This window comes from Thalassophryne amazonica, chromosome 15 (assembly GCF_902500255.1).
Source record: "Thalassophryne amazonica chromosome 15, fThaAma1.1, whole genome shotgun sequence".
NCBI lineage: Eukaryota > Metazoa > Chordata > Actinopteri > Batrachoidiformes > Batrachoididae > Thalassophryne > Thalassophryne amazonica.
This window is the reverse complement of record NC_047117.1, coordinates 8,233,332-8,257,646: the sequence shown is the minus strand read 5'-3', so window position 1 is coordinate 8,257,646 and position 24,315 is coordinate 8,233,332. Positions and strand designations below refer to the sequence as shown.

The window sequence follows — 24,315 nt, the reverse complement described above, 5'->3', positions numbered from 1 at the left end:
TATTAGGAATGAGTTATTTAAAAAATCTTGTACTTTTTTTTTACAGTAGTCAGATCCTTCCTTTATATGGTAATGAAGTTGAAAATTTGTGTTGTGCGTGGAGGAAGGCTTTACGTAAAGTTTGGCGTGTTCCGTATGCTACAAATTGCAATATTTTGCCATATCTTGCAAAATGTATGAATATCAAGCTTTTGTTAGCAAAATGTTGATAAAATGCTTAAGAGTGATAACAATGTTGTTAGTACCATTAGTAGGTTCTCACTCTATAATTGGTGCTAATATGAGGCATTACATTTTAATGTGATTTTTGGCAACAAAATTTTGAAGAGGATGTTTTTAGACTCTCTCAACATATTAAAGAAATATGTACTATGAGAGACAGCTGTCAAGATAATTTGCTCAGTGAGCAAGAATGTACTGCTAATATTACCCATCTATGTGCAGGATAAAGGCCTGATGCTTTTATGTTATTCTTAATTTTATTATATTTTGTTTTAACTTGTTTTATTTTTATAATACTGCTTTTTGTTTTAAAGGCTTATGAATAAAGCAATGCAGACAGACTGAGAGGTCCTTGGATTTCATGGTTTCCTCAGCATCTGCCAGAAGTCCAACTGTTCTTATTTTAGTGGTTTAGTGGTAAGTTAGTGCTTTACCAGTCCTCCATTTATCTGCCAGAAACAACTTAACTCCTAGTTTAACTTCTGCATAGAGTTCAAACCCAATATAATGGGCGTGTGATCACAAGTAATGCTCAGATTAGCAATTGATGAGCTAATTATGATAATTTGAGGCCTTACGTGGAAATGTCAGCATAATGTGTTAAATTCCTGCATGGGAAAGTGAGTGGGAGAGCTGAGAGACGATGTGCGATGTGGAGATGATGAAGAGAGAGAAAAAAAGGTAGTAAGAGGAGAGAGATGACTTTTGACAGTTCACATTTGTTTTCATATTTATATCATTGAGATCCATTTAAAAATGTTTTATAGTTAGTTTTAAAACAAGATTGCACCTAACATTATGCAAACAATTCATTCCAACTTGTTATCGATGCATAAATTGGGTAATACTGTCTTGTCTTTACTTGTTCTCCAGATTTTTGGGGCTTTAATCTTGTTTACTTTAGAATTGTATTTCGTTTGAACGACATAAAGCTAAAATTAAAAGGTGATGCATTGAATCATAAGAAGCTGTTATTACATCCTGCATCAAATAACATTAAGAAAATTGACAGCCGTGTGTCTGTGCAAGCTAGTTGTGGAAGGGATATGATAGCTTGCTAAAAATACAGATCAGTATAGTTTACAGTCCATTAGAAGGAAAGATTAGACAAGTGCAAATAGTTTTCATTTGTGCAAATTTAAATTTATCTAGATAGTACCTGTCCCTCTAGACTGTGATTTACTGTTCCTGATTTTCCATTAAAATAAACTTGCATTTTTGTTTTATGTATACGATTTTGAGTGCTGCACTAAAAGTGCATTGATTGTAGGACCCAGAAGAACAGAACTTAACCATGTGAACAAATGTTCATTTTTCCTGATCCCTCCTTTAGGAACTGTAGGAAATGGAAACGGTTATTCAGTTTTGATCCAAACACTCTTATCACGGTAGTTCAAGAATTTTTAACAAACTACAAAGCATAATTTAACATCAACCCTGACAATGTTCCAAGAAGAGAAATTTAACTGTTTGCAGACCCAAAATGTTCCACATGAGACATAGTCATTTACAAGTACACAGACCTTTGCTAAAATACAGGAGGCAAAAGGGATATGCAATTCTGGATTTTAAAGTTCTTTGTTGAATTTGTAATGTTAATTATGAACTATTTCCACATCTGTGGAATAACAGACGTGAATTAAGAGGAGAAACACTGTTTTTCCCCAACTGTTTGTATGGTGAAAATAATCTGCAAGAATTCATTTCTGGTGTATAAGTCACACCTTTTTTCTAATATTATCAGCAATTTAATTTGGAATTTTTGTGCATGGTCATGTACTTTTTAATTATTGCTTTTTTGTTTTGTTTTATTTTTATTCTTCGAGGAAACTGTATATAAATAGTTACTTTAATTATTACTGTTAATAACAATCTTCTTCACAGGACTGAGTTAAAGCGAGTTACTCCAGAAATAATGCAACAATAAACCATCTTTAATGGGTTGCAAAAATTGTTGACATGCAGGATGCAATATCTTCATGCTGGAGTGTCTGTCTGTGTGGAAGCATTTTTGTAAGTAAGTCCCTTCAGCTGCTCCCTTGTTTTCACTCGGGGTCGCCACAGCAAATCCAAGATGGATCTGCATGTTGAATTGGCACAGGTTTTACGCCGGATGCCCTTCTTGACGCAACTCCACATTACATGGAGAAATGTGGCAGGGGTGGGATTTGAACCCGGAGCCTTCTGCACTGAAAGCAAGCGCATTAACCACTTGGCCACCATCATTTTTGTAAACACGATAAATCAAGAACATCGTGCTTACAACATACAGCAGGCAACACACGGGATGGAGATGAGCTGATGGCATTTTTGGGGGAGTTCTGTCCACTAATATATATATATATATATATATATATATATATATATATATGTGTGTGTGTGTGTGTGTCTGTGTGTGTGTATATAAAGTGAGGAAAATAAGTATTTGAACAGCCTGCGATTTTGCAAGTTCTCCCACTTAGAAATCATGGAGGGGTCTGAAATTTTCATCTTAGGTGCATGTCCACTGTGAGAGATATAATCTAAAAAAAAAAAAAAATCCGGAAATCACAATGTATGATTTTTTTTTACAATTTATTTGTATGTTACTGCTGCAAATAAGTATTTGAACACCTACCAACCAGGGAGAATTGTGGCTCACACAGACCTGTTAATTTTTCTTTAAGAAGCCCTCTTATTCTGCACTCTTTACTTGTATTAACTGCACCTGTTTGAACTTGTTACCTGTATAAAAGACACCTGTTCACACACTCAATCAGTCACACTCCAACCTGTCCACCATAGCCAAGACCAAAGAGCTGTCTAAGGACACCAGGGACAAAACTGTAGACCTGCACAAGGATGGGATGGACTACAGGATGACAGGCAAACAGCTTGGTAGAAGACAACAACCGTTATGATTATTTATTAGAAAGTGGAAGAAACACAAGATGACTGTCAATCTCCCTCGGTCTGGGATTCCATGCAAGATGTCACTTTGTGGGTTAAGGATGATTCTGAGAAAGCTCAGAACTACACAGGAGGACCTGGTCAATGACCTGAAGAGAGCTGGGACCACAGTCACAAAGATTACATTAGTAACACATGATGCTGTCATGGTTTAAAATCCTGCAGGGCAGCAAGGTCCCCCTGCTCAAGCCAGCACATGTTCAGGCCCGTTTGAAGTTCACCAGTGACCATCTGGATGATCCAGAGGAGGCATGGGAGAAGGTCATGTGGTCAGATGAGACAAGAATAGAGCTTTCTGGAATCAACTCCACTTACCATGTTTAGAGGATGAGAACAACTCCAAGAAAACCATCACAACCGTGAAGCATGGGGGTGGAAACATCATACTCTGGGGTACTCTTCTGCAAAGAGGACAGGACGACTGCACCGTATTGAAGGGAGGATGGATGGGGTCATGTATCGTGAGATTTTGGCAAACAACCTCCTTCCCTCAGTAAGAACATTAAAGATGGGTCATGGCTGGGTCTTCCAGCATGACAATGACCCCAAACACACAGCCAGGGCAACTAAGGGGGGGGCTCCGTAAGAAGCATTTCAAGGTCTCTTGCAGGGGTGGTGGCCAAGTGGTTAATGTGCTTGGTTTCAGTGCAGAAGGTTCTGGGTTCAAATCCCACCCCTGCCACATTTCTCCATGCAATGTGGAGTTGAGTCAGGAAGGCCATCCGGCGTAAAACCTGTGCCAATTCAACATGCAGTTCCACCTTGGATTTGCTTTGGCGACCCCAACTGCAAACAAGGGAGCAGCCGAAGGGACTTACTTTTTCTCTCACAGTGGACATGCACCTACGATAAAAATTTCAGACCCCTCCATGATTTCTAAGTTGGAGAACTTGCTAAATCGCAGGGTGTTCAAATACTTATTTTGCTCACTATATATATATATACACATACAAGGTCTGTTAGAAAAGTATCTGACCTTTCTATTTTTTGCAAAAACCATATGGATTTGAATCACGTGTGACTGCATCGGCCAAGCTTGAACCTTTGTGCGCATGCGTGAGTTTTTTCACGCCTATCGGTTGCGTCATTCGGCTGGAGCACTCCTTAATCTGTGTAATCCCCATAAAATCGTCGCTGAAAGCCATATGAATTTTCCGAATGGTGTCCACCTGGAGGTCTCTCACAGTTTCTGGAAAAATGTGATGCCGCAAAGCTCCAAATCGTTCAGACATTTATTCGCAATAAAAATCCGACGAGAGGGGTGGACCACTGCTCACACAAAGCCTGCTCACAGGCGACAGACGCAACCGACAGGCATGAAAAAACTCACGCATGCGCACGAAGGTTCAAGCTTGGCTGATGCAATCACACGTGATTCAAATCCATATGGTTTTTGCAAAAAATAAAAAAGTCGGATACTTTTCTAACAGACCTCGTATATGTGTGTGTGTGTGTGTGTGTGTGTGTGTGTGTGTGTGAATGGAGACAGTAACTTAGTAACAATTCATGGTCTACTTCATATTTGCAACATCAGTACCACTGAGCATTAGATGAGTTTATGAGGTACTGGGGCTACATTATGTGCAAAAGTTTACATATTAGGAATAAAGATGTAATTTCTCTTATGGACATCATAAGTAATTGATATACATGAGTATGTGTTTGTGTTCAGGTATGCGTATCCTTGTGAACCTGCTGCTAGACACTCTGCCCATGCTGGGCAACGTCCTCCTCCTCTGCTTCTTTGTCTTCTTCATATTTGGCATTATCGGGGTGCAGCTGTGGGCGGGGCTTCTGAGGAATCGCTGCTACCCAGAGGAGAACTTTACACTGTGAGTCACTGCCTACTGTTTGTATGTGCATGCGCTCCTGTGCATGTGTGTGTCTTGTTTCAGTGTCTCACAGGTTGATGTCTTCCTGTCAGTCCTCCAGTTTTTATGCCTGTGCATGTGTGTGATTGACAGCTGTTCATGCCAGGAAGTTTTATTTGGATGTTTGTTTTTGCATGCACTGTGTATGAATGGGTGTACTAATTGTGGTTACGAAAATGCACAGTGCTGCACAAAAATCTTTTGCAGCTGTTTTTTTTTTGTTTTTTTTTTTTTTACATAACAGTGCTGCAAAAACAGTTTTTGAAAATTGCAATATTCCTACCTGATAAAATAAAATAAATATTAAATCTGAGTACACACTATACATTTTAAACTACGAACTATGGTTTTACAAGGACACAATGTCGGGTTGTGGGCCTATATTATTTATTTATTTATTATTATTATTATTATTATTATTATTATTATTATAAAAGCCCTTCCACATTAGAAATTGAAAAAGTGTTATATATATATATTAAAACAAAACACAGAAATAAAATTCAGTTATAAAAACCTTACAGTCAAAAGAATGGACTAAAACAAAGCCCAAAACATGCACGCACTCCAGGCCAAGAAATACAAACATTAAATTAAAATAATATACTAATTGTCAATAGTAGCAAATATGTTTTGAGATTGACCTTGAAAGAGTACACAGAAATGATGTTTCAAACATATAAGGGATTCTTTAGAAGACAGGTGCAAGATACGCTAAAGCATGATAACCTGCGTACTTCTTTTTCACCCTCAGATGACAAGCTTAGTTTGTATCCTGAGACCCAAAAATGTGATTTGGAACTTAAGGCTGAATATGGTCAAAAACTGTATGCTGCTTTCTTTAATATATTGCTTTCTATAATACTGTAAATTTAACAATATATGAAGTATGTGTGTGTGTGTGTGTGTGTGTGTATATATATATATATATATATATATATATATGTGTGTGTGTGTGTGTGTGTGTGTGTGTGTGTGTGTGTGTGTATGATTAAAATATGTTACTGTCTCAAATTTACAGATATGATGGAAAGATGTCTTTATAGATAATCACTTGCATGTCTCAGATTTTGTGCAGCACTGCATTTGTATGTGGAAATTCATTTAAAAGAATAGACCCGGTTTTATTTCAAATTTTGAAGCAACAGTGCATTCAAAAAGTATTCACAGCGCTTCACTTTTCCCACATTTTTTTTATATTACAGCTTTATTCCAAAATGGAGTAAATTAATTTTTTGCCCTCAGAATTCTACTCACATAACCCCATAACAACAACATGAAAAAGCTTGGGGTTTTTATTTGTGGAAATTTATTAAAAATAACACTTGTACATAAGTATTCACAGCCTTTGTGTTTTTGTATTTATTTGTAACTGTGTTGCTGCCACTTGCCAGGCCACTCTTGTAAAAGAGATTTTTAGTTTTTATCCTGGTTAAATAAAGGTTTGATGATGTTTAATGACAGCCGCAAGTCTTCTTCAATATGATGCCACAAGCTTGGTGCATCTATCTTTGGGCAGTTTTGCCCATTCCTCTTTGTAGCACCGCTCAACCTCCATTGCGCATAACCATTTTCAGATCTCTCCAGAGATGTTCAGTCAGATTCAGGTCTGGGCTCTGGCTGGACCACTCAAGGAGTTGTCCCGACGCCACTCCTTTGATATCTTGCCTGTTTGCTTCAGGTCATTGTCCTGCTGAAAGATGAACCGTCACCCCAGTCTGAGGTCAAGAGCGCTCTGGAGCAGGTTTTCATCCAGGATGTCTCTGTACATTGCTGCATTCATTCCCAGTTTCTGCTGCTGAAAAACATCCCCACAGCATGATGCTGCCACCACCATGCTTCACTGTAGGGATGGTGCCTGGTTTCCTCCAAATATGATAAAGAGTTCAATCTTTGTCTCATCACACCAGAGATCTTTGTTTCTTGTGGTCTGAGAGTCCTTCAGGTGTCTTTTTTGTCAAACTCCAGGCCGCTCTACCATACAGGCCTGATTGGTGGATTGCTGCAGAGACGGTTGTCCTTCTGGAAGGTTGTCCTCTCTCCACAGCAGAATGCTGGAGCTCTGACAGAGTGACCATCGGGTTCTTGGTCACCTCCCTGTCTAAGGCTCTTCTCTCCCGATTGCTCAGTTTAGACAGGTGGCCAGCTCTAGGGAGAGTCATGTGGGGTATTGTGTGTAGAGTTTTGAGGAAACAAATAATTTAATCCATTTTTTAATAAGACTGCAACATAACAACATCTGGAAAAAGTGAAGCACTATGAATGCTCTGTATAATGAGGCCAAATGCAAACCAAAATTTTACACAAAGCAAATATCATTATCTCCCAGTCAATTCTGCCACCTAATTAAAAACAGACAATTTTGTTCTGCCTCCCACCTCTGAAACCTCATCATCCCTCAACCTCCTCCACTGCAGTCAATAAACACTCTATATGCTTTAGATACTGCATATCACAGATGTACATCTCTACCTTATTAAATGATACTGTACTTATTGCCTGGTCAGTGAAATGTTTCTCTAACAATACTTTTTTGTGGAATGATCTGTTGTCATTTGCTACAGTTCAATTCTGAATGATACCATCTAATCATTTTTGGAATATAATAAATAGAACAAGCTGATAATGCCATTGCTTACCTTCAAATGTGTATTTCATGAAAACTCAGGGACCTTCTTAAGGTTTCAGTAGTGGCATTGGTGCTGCCTCCACTCACTTTTTATTCACTGCTGAGGGCAGCGCCACATACAGCAGAAGAAAGTGCAACATAGAAGCTCAGAAGAGGCAACCAGCTGTTTTAAGCCCGTTTTTAGAGCACAAATAGCACAGCATGACTTTCCAGTCCTGAACTGATATGAGATTATTAAGGAATTGTGTGTATGTGCTGGGGGGGGACGGGACGGGAATTTGATTTTAAGTTTAATACTTTTGTGAAATGCTACTTGGGGTCACAGCAAGAAATTACTTAAAAGAAGGTCCCTTCTTGATTTGGTGAAATTCTCATTCACAGTGAGAGTGGTGGATACATGGAACAGCTTGCCAGAGGACATAGTAACAACACTGTGTGTAATCACTTTAAAAATGGATTTGACAAACAATGAAGAAATAATGATAGTAAAGATAATATAGATGCATGAGATAAATCAATAAAATATACAGAGTTGTCTTCAATGTGTATTGGATGGGGATAAAGAGGTGGTTTGCACCTGCATCCAACAAGTTAACTTGCATGGGTGATTTCATTTCCTTTTGTACCATACACAAAATCCTCATTTACATACTGCTGCCTTTGTCACATTGCCACTTGCTATCAATTGTTCATTTATTCTTAATAAATCACCTGCAAATCTGTCATCATAGCTGATGAAATCAGGCCTAGAATATCACTTGCCATGTTGAGCAGGTGGCTTGAGGATCTCCAGTTTGCACATCATGGACATTTTCCCTGAAGCTTTTACCTTGTATTTGAGCATCTTTCTTCAGATTCAACTAAAGCTACTGAGGACGTCAACAAAATTCAGTCTAAAATAGCAGAGAATAAATGGGTTCTGTTTCTCCACAGTTTCCCATCTTCTTACACATATTTATTTCTCAATAATATCATGAATGACCAATAAATAATTCAGCCCCGCCTCCCTTGTGTGTGTAATTCTCCAGTTTAATCCTGTCAAGTGCTATTAATAACGCAGTTATTACAGCAGCCTTTTTCATAACAGATTCCAGGGTCTCTCCTCAGTGAGCACACCCGAAGCTCAGCAGTAAAAGCAAAGTTCACACTCAGTTTCACAGAATCCACTATTGTTTTCTTGTTTGTGACAGTAGAAGTGGCTTTTCTGACCTTTAGTCTGTTGTGTTCTTCTCCAGACAGAATTGTTTATTTTTATCAGTCACGCTTCTTGTTGGCTAAATTTCTTGTTTGTATCATTGCACTCCAAGTTGACATGCTGGCTTTAGGAAAGTAACCACATACTTACACTGCAAATCATCTCCAGCTGCACATATACACGTGTGTCTGTAGGTAAAAAGCATCATCATTTATTTATATAGTATCTTTCAGGAACAACAGCCAAAAAGTGCTTCTCAATACAACAATAAAAGGCACTGAAATCAAGTCTTCACAAGTGGGTCTTAAACATCCCCACCATGTCCATTGGTCTTAGTTCCAGCAGGAGTATGGTCCAATTTAGTGGGAGGGCGTTCCACAATATAAAGTCAACATTTCTGACAGCTGGACAAACTACAGATAAAAGCAAGTTGAGATTTCTTAATTAGTGCGGCGAAAAATAATGGAAACTTAAGGTGTGCTCATTTTTGTTTTTTTGGTTTTTTTTTGTTTTTTGTATTAAATGACAAGAAATTGTCAGTAGTCCAATTCTTCATAAGACAGATCATTTAGCAACTTTCTGAAGCTTCACTGACATATACAACTGAATATCTTCTGCACATCTATGGTATGCACTGACTTCAAAAGTACTCGAAATGTGTCCAGATGGAAGCATAACCAGAGAAAAAAATAATAGGTCCCAGAATGGAACCCTGAGGAATACAACAGGGCAACCTGGCAGGAGAGGACACACCATTATTCGCAGTAAATGAAAAACAACTGTGAGAGACTTGGAAACACATTCATGTCAGCACAGTCCCAGATATGCCCACCCACCCTTTATGACAGTCAACCAGGATACAATGATTGTCGAAAGCAACATAAAGATCCAACAGTGCAAGAACAAAATATTAAGAAATACATATTGATATAATAAGATACATAAAATACTAATGATAAAACAGGGAAAACAAGTGGGTGTTAAGTTTAGTGCCTGACTGCCATCTGTGGAGATGGAGATCGTTCCACAGGGCAGCGGCACAATAGGAAAAGTTTCTTTGACTGGCACACTTTTTATTCACCTTGGGAACACAAAGAAGTCCCATACCCTGTGAACACAGGGCCCGAGCCGGTACGTAGGGCTTAACCAGGTCTACCAGGTAGGGAGGAGCCAGTCCATGAACAATTTTATAAGCCAGTAACAGAACCTTAAAATCCGATTTTGCAGAGACAGGAAGCTAATGTAGGGATGCTAAAATGGGCGTAAAATGATCAAACTTCTATCTATCTATCTATCTATCTATCTATCTATCTATCTATCTATCTATCTATCTATCTATCTATCTATCTATCTATCTATCTATCTATCTATCTATCTATCTATCTATCTATCTATCTATCTATCTATCTATCTATCTATCTATCTATCTATCTATCTATCTATCTATCTATCTATCTATTGCGAGGGAAAATGTGAGAAAGAAATGGGAAGAGAGAGCTTTGTGGTATTTCCAGGATGAATGTTCTGTATCTCAGTGACTGAGGACTGTTTTGTTATTTTGGTGGATGTGTCAGAAATTCAATTTCACTTCTGTCATGTCACCTCAGACTCAAAGGAGAACAGAATCTGTTGTTGATACAGCACGCGTATGTTCCCATGTTGCTCAGAGGATCCATTTGTTGTTTTGACTCTTTATAATCATGTCCTGTGTCTCTCTGCAGGAATAGAGGCAAACGCTGTCACTCAAATGTCAGCACGCATCAACTTCTGACCATAAAATTGTGCATCTTTTCATTGTTTGTACAGCATTTGATGAGTCTTGCACTGTGTGAGTTACATTACAGCTTGCTTAGGCAATGGCATTAATAAAATAATAATTAAAAATGTCTAATATGCATCCTTACGGCATTGAATTAAATTGGTGTTAATCTTGATTTTGTTATCCTGCCATTGATAGTAACCTATGAGGATAACTGATAAGAGTAAATTAAATTAGACCATAAACCCATGAAGCTGTTCTGTGGCTTAGTGGTTAGCACTGTTGCTTCACAGCATCAAGGTTGTGGGATTGATTCCCACCCCTGCTACCAAAAGCATGCAGGTTGGGTGAATTTGTTTGTGTGTCTGTAGGTGGCCCTGTGATAGACTGGCAGCCTGTCCAGGGTGCATCCCGCCTTTAGTAGTCCATTTCCTGTCTCAGAAAGCCACTTCAAGTTTTCACAAAGAGTGTTAATCTAAAAATGTCATCATTAAATAAAAAAAAATGCAACATTTCAGTTTCAAAGAACATGTTGCGAGGGTTTTTTGTTGTTGTTGTTTGTTTTTTGGTCCTTTTCTAATGTATCAAGTTCTGATTATTCACCAAGGGTTTTACACAATCTTATTCATCTTCATTTTAGACAACATCAATTTAGGCTATTTTTCCTCTACTAAAGGCTACATCAACATGTTTCTGGCTTGCTTTTGCAGCATGGGTGCAATTTGGTGGGGGATAGGGGGCATGTCCCCCCTACCTTTTCAACCAGGGGGGATAGAATATGGCATGTCCCCCCCACCTTCTGACATATATTTGTGTACGTGAAACATGCTATGCCAGTCTTATGTGCAAACCATGTCAGAATAGTATCTTTGTTTCTGCAAGTTTGTATTTTTAGCAGCATTGACTTGTTTACAACACCTGTTTCTTGTTTTTCACATTTGGAATTTTCTGGGACTGCATTTGCCCAGATTTGAAACCAAAAATAGTTGCCTCTAGGGACTAGTGTCTACACATAAATATCAATGGACCATATGATAATTTACTAAATTCTGAAAGTTAGAAAAGGAAATCAGAAAAGCTATCTGGGACCTCAGAAAGCCCATCTGCAATTATTGCTTGATCTCCAAAAATCAGTCTATGCAAGAGAAAGTATGTTCAGTATGAGTGTTGTCATTAGTGCCACTTTGAAAATTAAATTCATGATAAGTAATTTATCCTAAACTTATGAACTGTTGTTTTTTCAAACTTATGGAAAAACAAATCTTGAGAAAAAAAAATACAGTATGCGATAGTTAATAATTATTAAGAGCCTGTTCTTTCATATTTATGAATACATTTTACCACATTGCAGTTTTTTTTTTAATGATAACTCAACCTATCATTCTTTTTGAGTTCTACACATGTGGTGATACCTTATTTACACCAGGATGTTAATAAAATCAATGCTGGCTATTCTCACAATAAAGTACTTATATCCACAGTTTTAAATTGCTTAAGTCAAATGGTGTCCACTTTATGGTCTTCTCAAAACATTAAAATTACTGTTCTGGATGCTCAGAATGCATCTGAGCTCATCTAGAAACCATTGACTTCTGGGGACCTAAAGCGGCCCACAGACCCCTGGCCTATGGCCTTTGGCCCTGCGGGCCTCGCACTTTGTCCCCCCCAATTTCTAGTTCTAAATTGTGCCCTTGTTTTGCAGGCAACATAGAACATACAAACATCTTTTGACGAGATCCCAACCAACTGTCACATTTGAACCCTTACAGTGGGTATTCAGTGTGTCATGTTGGTTTCTGTGAATTTATTACCACAACTGACACGCAAACTATTGCGATCAAATGCCTGTTTGTTGTTACAAACAGCACCAAAAAATAAAAGTGATGGGAGAGATTTGAGATTGTGAGTTTAACAGGTTTTATGAGCTACCAAGTGTTGCTTTGATGACATGAACAGCTAAATGAGCTGTGACGCATGGAGACAATAACTGGGATTGTGTCAGTGGTAAGTGCAAACCGAGAGAGACTACATCTGCAGCCGAGCATTTGAATATGCTTGGTTTAGCTGCACAGCGATGTGGGCTGCTGAGCCCAGAGAGAAAATAATGATCTGATGAGAGGTTTTGAGGTAGGCCATCACCATAGTAACCAATTTGGAGATTATATAGAATGGGCTGTATTTACTTACCTGACTTAATGTCAGTAATGCTTTCCGATGTTGATTCAATATGCGTGCATTCAGACCACACAGCATTTTCAGCAGCAAAAGCTGGCGATATCAAATACGCAACACTGGCTGGTATGTAAGCCACTGTCAGGAGTGCAGTGTCTCCTCAGGTGTGAAATGACTGCTGCTCCAACACTGCCTGGTGGAGCTCGTAATCACGTTGGTATACACAGACACACATATGTCCAATCTGATAATGAGCCTGGCAGTGATATCTCCTGCCGCTGGATGTTGGCACACTCGATCAGGGAGGCAGGAATGAGTGGAGGAGGTATTCAGGGGGAGGATGCGGATGGATGGCTTAATTGTTCTGACTTTCTATCACCTTTTCCAAACCAAAGCTCAGCCACAAGACATAAATAAAAGCCAGTGTGTATCAGTTGTCATAAAGTACATGTTCTTGTTTGTGTAGCTACTATAGTTTCTCCTTCACACAAACAAGGCATAGAGTAAGACGTGTGAAAAAACAAACGAGTTTTGATTGGTTAATGATTTTGAAACAGTCATAATAATTTTATTTGTGTGCATTTCATTTACGTTTCAGCATTGTGAAGAGGATCCATTGAATTTTAAAACAGGCACCTGAAAGGAAAATATTTTGTGACTTTCAACGTGCTGTTGTTTCTGGTGTCAGTATTTCACAAACAATTGGTTTATTGGGGTGTTCACTCACAACCATCTCTGGGTTGTAGCAAATGAAGAAGTAGTAAGTCTTATAATCTCTGAGAAACACTAGTATGGTTGCTTATTTCTGGATTCCATGGCTTTTCACTTTTGATACTCTGTGTGCTTCTTACCCTGTGTGCTGCTACACAATGCTGCTGGAACCTCAGTTTCCCTGAGTGAGTCTTCCCAAGGGATCAGTAAAGTTCTGTCTAATTTAATCAAGTGAATAAGAGTCTGTGACTCCCCCAGCAAGGGACTCCTGTCCATCACACACTACTGGCATCCATTTAATGATGGGTGGACTAGGACAATTTAGATGAATTGTCTTGTCCAAGGACACAGACAGGCAGCATGACCCACAATCAAACCCAGATCTACCTACTGGAACCAACCAAACTCCTGTCCTACTAAGCTTCCTGCTCAAGGTTCTAAAGATTCATTCATTCGTTCACCTGGAGAGAGCCCACTCAGACATGGGAGAACATGCAACCAAACATGTGGGAAGCAATCCCAATATCCCGTAGAGGGTTGGGACGAGAACGCAGCCCTGTGTAACTCCACTTTTGATGGGGAAATGTTCTGACTTAGCTGCGTTGAAGCAGACCGTGCTGTGCGTATCTATGTGGAAGGACTCACTGATGGAATGCAGCTTCTGGGAGCAGCCGGTCTTCTTCAGGAGTTAGAAATGTTCACTTCTGCTGACAAGGTTGAACACCTCCATGAAGGCAAGGAAGAGCGGCTGATTTTACTCCTGACATGTTTCCTGTAGCTGCCTGATGGAGACGATCCTGTCGATGGTGGATCTGCCTGCCCTAAACCCCCATTGAGATTTGAGGTACACATGTGCTGACAGGACTTGCAGTCAAGCTCCAATGACTCTGGCGAACACTTTGCCAACTATACTCAGCAGGGAGATGCCCCGTAAGTGTTGCAGTCACTGCGGTCGCCCTTGTTTTTATAGAGAGTCAATCTTGGCATTGCACGTCTCTTGAGGTACAGAGCCCTCCCTCCAGCACAACAACATCAGTTTGTGCAAGTCCTCGATCAGAGCTTCCTTTCCATGCTTGATCACCTCTGGAGAGATTCTGTTTTCTCCTGAGGCCTTGCCATTGGAGAGACAGTGTATGGCCTTGCCTCGTTCGCCTACTGGTGGCTCCTCATATAATACATCCAAGAGAAGCAGGTGGTTGATGGCATCCAGCATTGCACCTGCACTGTGTTCTGGGTGGAGTACAAGATCTGCTAAAATATTACAGGCTAGTGTAATATATATATATATATATATATATATATATATATATATATATATATACACTCAACAAAAATATAAATGCAACACTTTTGGTTTTGCTCCCATTTTGTATGAGATGAACTCAAAGATCTAAAACTTTTTCCACATACACAATATCACCATTTCCCTCAAATATTGTTCACAAACCAGTCTAAATCTGTGATAGTGAGCACTTCTCCTTTGCTGAGATAATCCATCACACCTCAGGTGTGCCATATCAAGATGCTGATTAGACACCATGATTAGTGCACAGGTGTGCCTTAGACTGCCCACAATAAAAGGCCACTCTGAAAGGTGCAGTTTTGTTTTATTGGGGGGATACCAGTCAGTATCTGGTGTGACCACCATTTGCCTTAAGCAGTGCAACACATCTCCTTCGCATAGAGTTGATCAGGTTGTCAATTGTGGCCTGTGGAATGTTGGTCCACTCCTCTTCAATGGCTGTGCGAAGTTGCTGGATATTGGCAGGAACTGGTACACGCTGTCGTATACGCCGGTCCAGAGCATCCCAAACATGCTCAATGGGTGACATGTCCGGTGAGTATGCCGGCCATGCAAGAACTGGGACATTTTCAGCTTCCAAGAATTGTGTACAGATCCTTGCAACATGGGGCCCTGCATTAGCCTGCTGCAACATGAGGTGATGTTCTTGGATGTATGGCACAACAATGGGCCCTCAGGATCTCGTCACGGTATCTCTGTGCATTAAAAATGCCCATCAATAAAATGCACCTGGTTCTTCGTCCATAATAGATGGCCTGGCCCATACCATAACCCCACCGCCACCATGGGCCACTCGATCCACAACATTGACATCAGAAAACCGCTCACCCACACGACGCCACACCACTCTGTCTGCCATCTGCCCTGAAACAGTGTGAACCGGGATTCATCCGTGAAGAGAACACTTCTCCAAATGCCAAAACGCCAGCGAATGTGAACATTTGCCCACTCAAGTCGGTTTACGACGACAAACTGGAGTCAGGTCGAGACCCCGATGAGGAAGATGAGCATGCAGATGAGCTTCCCTGAGACGGTTTTCTGACAGTTTGTGCAGAAATTCTTTGGTTATGCAAACCGATTGTTTCAGCAGCTGTCTGAGTGGCTGGTCCAGACGATCTTGAGGTGAACATGCTGGATGTGGAGGTCCTGGGCTGGTGTGGTTACACGTGGTCTGCGGTTTGTGAGGCTGGTTGGATGTACTGCCAAATTCTCTGAAACGCCTTTGGAGACGGCTTATGGTTAGAGAAATTAACATTCAATACACGAGCAACAGCTCTGGTTGACATTCCTGCTGTCAGCATGCCAATTGCACGCTCCCTCAAATCTTGCGACATCTGTGGCATTGTGCTGTGTGATAAAACTGCACCTTTCAGAGTGGCCTTTTATTGTGGGCAGTCTAAGGCACAGCTGTGCACTAATCATGGTGTCTAATCAGCATCTTGATATGGCACACCTGTGAGGTGGGATGGATTATCTCAGCAAAGCAGAAGTGCTCACTATCACAGATTTAGACTGGTTTGTGAACATATTTGAGGGAAATGGTGATATTGTGTATGTGGAAAAGTTTTAGATCTTTGAGTTCATCTCATACAAAATGGGAGCAAAACCAAAAGTGTTGCGTTTATATTTTTGACTGTTTTTTGGGGAAAAGTACAAATTGTGAAATACCATTTGTCTTAATTTCGACCAGCAGAGCTACCAGCTCTTCTTTTCAGGACATGTATAATGTAAAACTAGATGTCCTAAAGCGCTCGAAAGTTGAAATGTATATTTTATTTTTGATCCTTTTTTTAATTAATATGTGTGAAATCCTGAACATCAACTAAACAATATGATTTGATCCAACCCACATGTGGTTAACTTGTTGGGAAACATACAACTAGTGAATCAGGTGGACAAAAAGTGATGATGATAGTGACTGTATGAAATCATGTGAGGTTTTAAATACCGCGTGAAGGCATTGAGGTTTTCTGTGCAGCATCTATGGAGTTTTCTCAAATACCAAGCCAGATTTAATTGCTAAACCATGTCTGCATGCAAGTGTCTCTATTTCTCCCATCTGACCTTTAAATCACAAAAAACTAAATAAAACTTACCCTTTTAAACTCTTTTAAATAAAACTTTATTGTTATTTTTATTATTGTATTTAAATCAGATAGCATTCCTTCTCCTCTCACTGTCGTATCCTTGTTACTTATTGGTTAATTTTCTGTATTTTGCTTCCATTTGTTGACTTTGCTTTTCCTTCATTTTTTTCATCTCCTCCACTGGCCATAAGGCCAGAAAAAAGGGGGGCGTGGAGATATACAGAAATGCACTCTATCCGTGCATGTATCTCTGAGTCACTCACACTTTCTTGTGCACATGAAAACTTAAACAAAAATCAAATTCTCACCTAATTTAAATTGGGCATCTTAAATGAGTGTTTGAGCCTGGTACAAAAAAAGAAAAAGTGATGTTTTGGGACACAATCCTTCAATACTGACAGGCTGCGTGAAATATCTCTTAATTTATCTATTAAATTGATTAAGCCAACATGAAACCAGATCAATGCCATGTTACAATTTATCAGCGGGGGATCCTTTTTGCAGTGTCTTTTATTTTTTTAGTTTGTTTTGAGTCTTGCTTCTTCACTTCATCTCCTCTTTCCTTTTCATTTCTCCTTATTCCACTCATTTTTACTAGAACGTGTCACCATTCCTTCCCTATTTAATAGCTCCTGTCCTTCTTTCCTTGTTTGATTATCTTGTTCCTGATTTTATTTCCCTTCCCTCTCTGCTTCCTTCAGCTTTCCGCTCTTTCTCCTTCATTACTGGTGTATTTAAATGTCTAAATATGCTTTGATCTCTACTGCAGCTTCTTTTAGCGCAGATGAAGTGATGCTTTGCAGCAGTTATTCAAAGAACACATCAGATTTTCTTCAATTCAAAACTGCCAAATTCATATTCAAACCCTACCTCCATTTCACTGGTTTTGTTTCAACATGCACAGCTTCAGAATCCAAACAGTCATAGCACTTCAACTGCAGGGTCTTGGTCCTGAGTACTGCACCATCTAGCTTCCATGGACTAGTACCAGAACCAGAGATAAATCCTATTTGTGTTTCCATCAGGGAAATATAATCCATGTCTTAGTGTGAGGGAGGAGAGAGAATACAGGAGTGAGACAGATGCAGCCCACAGCTGAGTCTCAGTTCTGCCTCATTCTGCTCTTAGTCATGACATTTTTAGGAGGAAAATCCATCTCTGTTCCACTCCAGCATGAAGCTGTGACTGCTGATGCAACAGACAAAAGGTTACAGAAAACTATAACTCTCTCATAGTTTACATTGGTGTCTTGGCGGTTTCTTGGACGATACTTTTTCTTTGCATAGTCACTCAGTTTTTGAGAACTACCTTCTCCAGACCAGAGGTGGGTAATCCCACCTTCAATCAATAATAGTCCATATATTATTTCAACTGTACACCTAAAACAAGTGATTTCACAGCTTAGCTCAGTCGCCTGTCTGAAGAGCTGCACTAATTAGAATCAGCTGGTTTAGTGGGTGGATGGAACATATATGTGGTAGGACTTTAACTCCTCTACAAAGGTTAAGGTTACCCACCTCAGCTCCAGACAGATTTACTGTACTGTTTGAGTATTCAGTTGGATGTCAAACTCCAACCCCTTGTCGACGTTGTGACACCTGGATAAAGGATTGCGTAGGGGACTGCCTGTTGGGGTGAAATACAGTTGGGACTTTGTGTGCCCCGTGGCCACTACTAACTATGAAGGCCAAAACAGGAACCATGAACATGAGATGGATAATGGGGCTCTGGTGGAACAAGAAGTCCTCAACGGCAGATCACGTGGAGGAGATGATGGCTTCTAACCCAGTGGCTGTGAAAGTGGATGAGGGCTTCAGGAGGTCCTCAGATCCCGATTGCCTGGGATTTCCCAGCCATTGGACTAGGTCTAAGGATCTGTCAAAGACAGTGTTTGTCAGCCAGCAACAATATTCCCACATTACACAAACCAACACACTGGTATCTCTAGATCACCCCTGGATGTAGATACCCCATTGAGGAATTGATCAAGCAACAACCTCCCTTGCCACAAAAGGATCACCACAACGAGGTATTCAGTAACTTGGAATTCCTCATTAATCCATCCCCTGACTTACTTGCAGAAAACTGGCTATGAATGTGATGATTTGTAGTTATAATAATGTTTATACTGAGTTTGTCCATTTGTTTATGGCCTCTTAAAAAGGTGGAAATGTGCACTAATAAATGGTTGTAATTTCTAAATGGTTAATGTGATATTTTAGTTGAAGCTAAAAGTGGACACTCCAAGCACATAATGAGTGTTGCTTTGCAACTTTATTGTGGTGGTGTACAGAGCCAACATGGCTCCAACAACAAAAATGTTACTGCCCAAATACTTATGGGTCTGGCATTTTATCGTTCATAGCTTAACTGTGCGTTTGCCTGTTTGAACATTTAAAATGAGTGAGTTTAGAGAGAGCTCGAAAGGATTAAAAGTTGTTTTTGCCATCTGACTGCCAAAGTGAGTGGGCATCCACATTATTTTAAAAAGCATGGAGGAGAATCCAAACTAAAAATAGACCATCACCAGGGCTGCACTTCCCTTTCACAACTTAGCGTGTTCAAAGATTTTTATATGTAGCTTACAGGCTTTGATTAAAAATAGCTGTTTTGTTGAGTGACTTATTCAGGAATTTATAGAGTCATGAGGTCAATGCACAGAGGTGTTTGGTGATAATATCTTCGCAGGAGAACAAAGGTCTTGGTGGTTCCCGTCTTACTCTTTGGTTGTTAAACTTGGATGCTAACCAGTGGCCCAAGATGGCTGGATATCTTTGGTAGTCTGTCTTGTCAGACCATCCTCTAATCATACTATCTAACTGAACTATCTGTAAATGTATGCATTGAAGTGTTGGACTGGACTTTGTATCGTTTGTATTTTTTCCCATTTTCTTGTTTTATGTTACAGTTTATTTACTTTAATTATTACAAATGTATTCTATACCAACTGAACTTGTTGGCCTTCAAGATGTTTCACTGCTCATCCATGTGACTTCTTCTGTTTGCGTTCTTCACTTGGATGAGTGGTGAAACACCTTGAAGACCAAACAAAAGTCCAGTGGCAGTAGAGTTGTCTGTCTCCTACCTGGATGACTGAGCACTCATTGACAGTTCTCTTTTTTCTCTTCCAGGATGACAGGCATCAGTCTCCCTCGGCCCTACTACATGGCTGATGAGGATGATGAGCGACCCTTCATCTGCTCCCTACCTGTGGACAATGGCATCATGTCCTGCACAGATGTCCCGGCCCGCCGTGAGGGAGGCAGGACATGTTGCCTGGACAAAGACGATGCCTTGTACCGGTCAGTCGCTGGTCTAAGTGCCGAGCCCTTCACCAATGGCAGCATCAGTGTAGCAGGGCTCTGCGTTAACTGGAACCAGTACTACACCAGATGTCATACTGGGTACAGAAACCCCCACAAAGGAGCCATCAACTTTGACAACATTGCCTACGCCTGGATTGTCATTTTCCAGGTGGGACCACTGGCTATCAAAGTAACATAAGCAGCTAGATGGTTTTATTTTGTGTGTCTCTGCAACTGTTGATTGTTTATAGTGTTATAAATGTTCAGAGTACACTGAAGACCTCAGGAGGAATACGCACTGAAGGGTAGAAATTTAACTGAATTTACCTGAAATCAAGATTTGTCCAAGATTTTGCTGTGACATGTTTTTACAAATTATCAGTTTATTCTTGTTAATTTCACAAATATTCCTCTTAATTCCCATAGAAAGTTTCAAGCTTTGAAAATTCCTGGAATTTGACAACCTTATCTGTGCACAGAGATCTGTCAGGAGCACAGACAGGAGCTTTGACAGATCGAGGATTCGGTTCGTTGAGGATTAAATTGGTATTTCCACATTTACATTTGACTGCAGGTGATCACTCTGGAGGGTTGGGTGGAGATCATGTACTATGTCATGGATGCTCACTCCTTCTACAACTTCATCTACTTCATCCTACTAATTATTGTAAGTTGCTCTCATGTACACACACAGGGCAAACATTTTAAGCATCTACATTTGGAGTGATGACAGTCTTGGTTACTTAGGGAGACACTGTCACTATGTCATGTGCAAGCTTCAAATAACCAGAAGCCTCAGTGCTTAAGTCCTCAACCACTGAATAAAACCTAGGAGATTTATATACATCATCTGCCTTTAGAATGTATATGGAACATTCTAAAGTTTTGATGGACCTGTTGTCTGAGTGGTTGCCAACCAGGACCACGGGTGATCCCCTAGTATGGTTAATGTGGTGTTTGCTGAGTTGATGTTGTTGTTATATTTATGCTTTGCATTTGCTTTTAACTTTGATAAAGACAATGGTGACAGCAACAATAATTTTCTATGTATTTATTTACACATTTAAATTAAACACAATACAATAAAAAACAACAAATATTAACTATATAAAGTATGAATTACAAATAATACAGTAATGGAAATGCAATTAAACATAAAGTGTTTAGGTTTGTGAAAATCATGTAGACCATTGGTGCCAGTTTACCTAGTAAAAGCTCTTGTAGGTTGGTCTACACTACACAAACATCCTCTTAGTTAAAAAAAAGAATGGTAATGTAAATATCTTGCAGCATTATTAAGACCTTTTGCTGCTGTTAATCTAAAACAGTTTTTCATAAATGCAGAGTACATCAGTGCGATCGGTAATAAAACTGAAGCAATGATGGTGAGATGAAGACCGTGATCATGTTGGGAAAACAATCTTCTAACAGTTTCGTATTGATCAAGAGTCTATGCTGTGGAAAAGTATGTAAACTGATTGATAAGACACGTTAGTGTGTACAAAACATGTTAACTCTGAGGAGAAATTAATCTCCTGAACACAAATGATGTTCAAAATAAAACTGTATTACAAAAACAGTTATGGTAAAACTGAAGTTAAATTAGTCAGCCTGTTCAAGTGATTAATTTTTAAAGAACAACATATGTTCAGGTCCAGACTGAGAGCATGCGATGCTGCTATGTGGTGCATTAGCACCCACCACATTACGGAACTGCCTTGGGTCTGAATTGCAACCACCTGTATTTTGAGACATTCCCTTGTCTCTGCAGTGACATTCATATTTCTGGGTCTATGGCCGTTGGGATCAACAGATGTCTTGGAAGATCTTATCAGGTTGCTGGACAGAGATGTTTGGCAATGATGATGTGGCTGCAGGAGAATGAAGTCTTTAGGGTTCTGGTGCTTCTTGTCTTACTGTGTGATTGCGAGACTTGGACGCTAACCAGTGACATAACGTGACTTTGGTACTAGGTCTCATTGGAGAATCCTTATGTAACCTGGACCAACTTTGTGTCAAACCAGCAGTAACGTACTTAGCATCACTTACTTTGTGAGGGAGTGCCATTTGGCATGTTTCTCTGGTCATGATACAGCATGTAGTACCTCATTGCTGTAGAACATAGCAAATGGAGAAGGCCAAGGTCGCACCCACTGTTAACCTGGGTACAGCAGAGAGATGGTGATTTTTGAGTAGTGGGGATGGACCAGTCACCTGCCGACCAACCATATGTATACAATCTCTGGCAATAATTATGGAATCACCAGCCTCGGAGGATGGTTCATTCGTTGTTTAATTGTGTAGAAAAAAAAGCAGATCACAGACATGACACAAAACTAAAGTCATTTCAAATGGCAACTTTCTGGCTTTAAGAAACACTATAAGAAATCAGGAAAAATAATTGTGGCAATCAGTAACGGTTACTTTTTTAGACCAAGCAGAGGGAAAAAAATATGGAATCACTCAATTCTGAGGAAACAATTATGGAATCACCCTGTAAATTTTCATCCCCAAAACTAACACCTGCATCAAATCAGATCTGCTCGTTAGTCTGCAGCTTAAAAGGAGGGATCACACCTTGGAGAGCTGTTGCACCAAGTGGACTGACATGAATCATGGCTCCAACACGAGAGATGTGTTGTGTGGGCCGCTGAAGAGGAGGTACTGCTGGCCCACCACCACCAGAGGGCACCCTGCCTGGAGTGCGGGCTCCAGGCACCAGAGGGCGCTGCCGCCTCACAGGAGCAGCCGGGGTGACAGCTGACACTCATCACCTGTGACAGCTGTCACCACTCATCTGATCTGCATCGGTATATCAGCAAGACGTCATCTCCACCTCTTTGCCGAGATATCGTTCTACCTGAAAGGTAATATCCTCAGCCTGACTGCTTGATAGAAAGCCCTTTATGTGATTTTGTGAGTGATAACAGACTTTTTCTCCAACGAGAGGTGGAGGTAGCTTCCCTGCCGTGCAGATTGCTGGGTGCAGACGCACCCACGTTTAATTGTGTTTTTTGTTCCTCGCCAGCAGTACCAGGTCCGACACGCGGAGGCAGTGGCCACCTGGGAGTTCGGGACTTGGCGGCTCCAGTATTCCCGGGGTCTGGTGGCGGAGGAAATCGGGGTGGTTTCCGGTTCGCTTTGGACAGGCGTCTCCTATCTTCGAGCCTGCCCACACGACACCTTGTAATTTGACCTCTGATCTATTGTGTAAATCTGTTGTGTTTGTTGTGCACGTTCGCAACAGTAAAGTGTTGTTATTTGACCTATTCCATTGTCTGTTCATTTGCGCCCCCTGTTGTGGGTCCGTGTACTTACACTTTCCCAACAAGATGTCAATTGAAACAAAGTAGAGGATTATCAAACTCTTAAAAGAGGGTAAATCATCACGCAATGTTGCAAAAGATGTTGGTTGTTCACAGTCAGCTGTGTCTAAACTCTGGACCAAATACAAACAACATGGGAAGGTTGTTAAAGGCAAACATACTGGTAGACCAAGGAAGACATCAAAGCGTCAAGACAGAAAACTTAAAGCAATATGTCTCAAAAATCGAAAATGCACTACAAAACAAATGAGGAACGAATGGGAGGAAACTGGAGTCAACGTCTGTGACCGAACTGTAAGAAACTGCCTAAAGGAAATGGGATTTACATACAGAAAGACTAAATGAAAGCCATCATTAACACCTAAACAGAAAAAAACAAGGTTACAATGGGCTAAGGAAAAGCAATCGTGGACTGTGGATGACTGATGAAGTCATATTCAGTGATGAATCTCGAATCTGCATTGGGCAAGGTGATGATGCTGGAACTTTGTTTGGTGCCGTTCCAATGAGATTTATAAAGATGACTGCCTGAAGAGAACATGTAAATTTCCACAGTCATTGATGATAAGGGGCTGCATGTCAGGTAAAGGCACTGGGGAAATGGCTGTCATTACATCATCAATAAATGCACAAGTTTATGTTGATATTTTGGACACTTTCTTATCTCATCAATTGAAAGGATGTTTGGGGATGATGAAATCATTTTTCAAGATGATAATGCATCTTGCCATAGAGCAAAAACTGTGAAAACATTCCTTGCAAAAAGACACATAGGGTCAATGTCAT

The 24,315-nt window shown here is 40.1% G+C and overlaps 1 protein-coding gene across 1 annotated transcript in view; it reads left to right on the top strand.

Moving 5' to 3' along the window:
- Window positions 1-24,315, top strand: part of LOC117525795 (voltage-dependent T-type calcium channel subunit alpha-1I-like) — a 364,422-nt gene that overhangs the window by 141,864 nt on the left and 198,243 nt on the right. Inside the window, exons 5-7 of the mRNA XM_034187733.1 lie at window positions 4,844-5,003; window positions 20,030-20,372; window positions 20,778-20,870. Coding sequence (XP_034043624.1) covers window positions 4,844-5,003; window positions 20,030-20,372; window positions 20,778-20,870 — 596 coding nt within the window. The remainder of the gene's footprint in view (window positions 1-4,843; window positions 5,004-20,029; window positions 20,373-20,777; window positions 20,871-24,315) is intronic.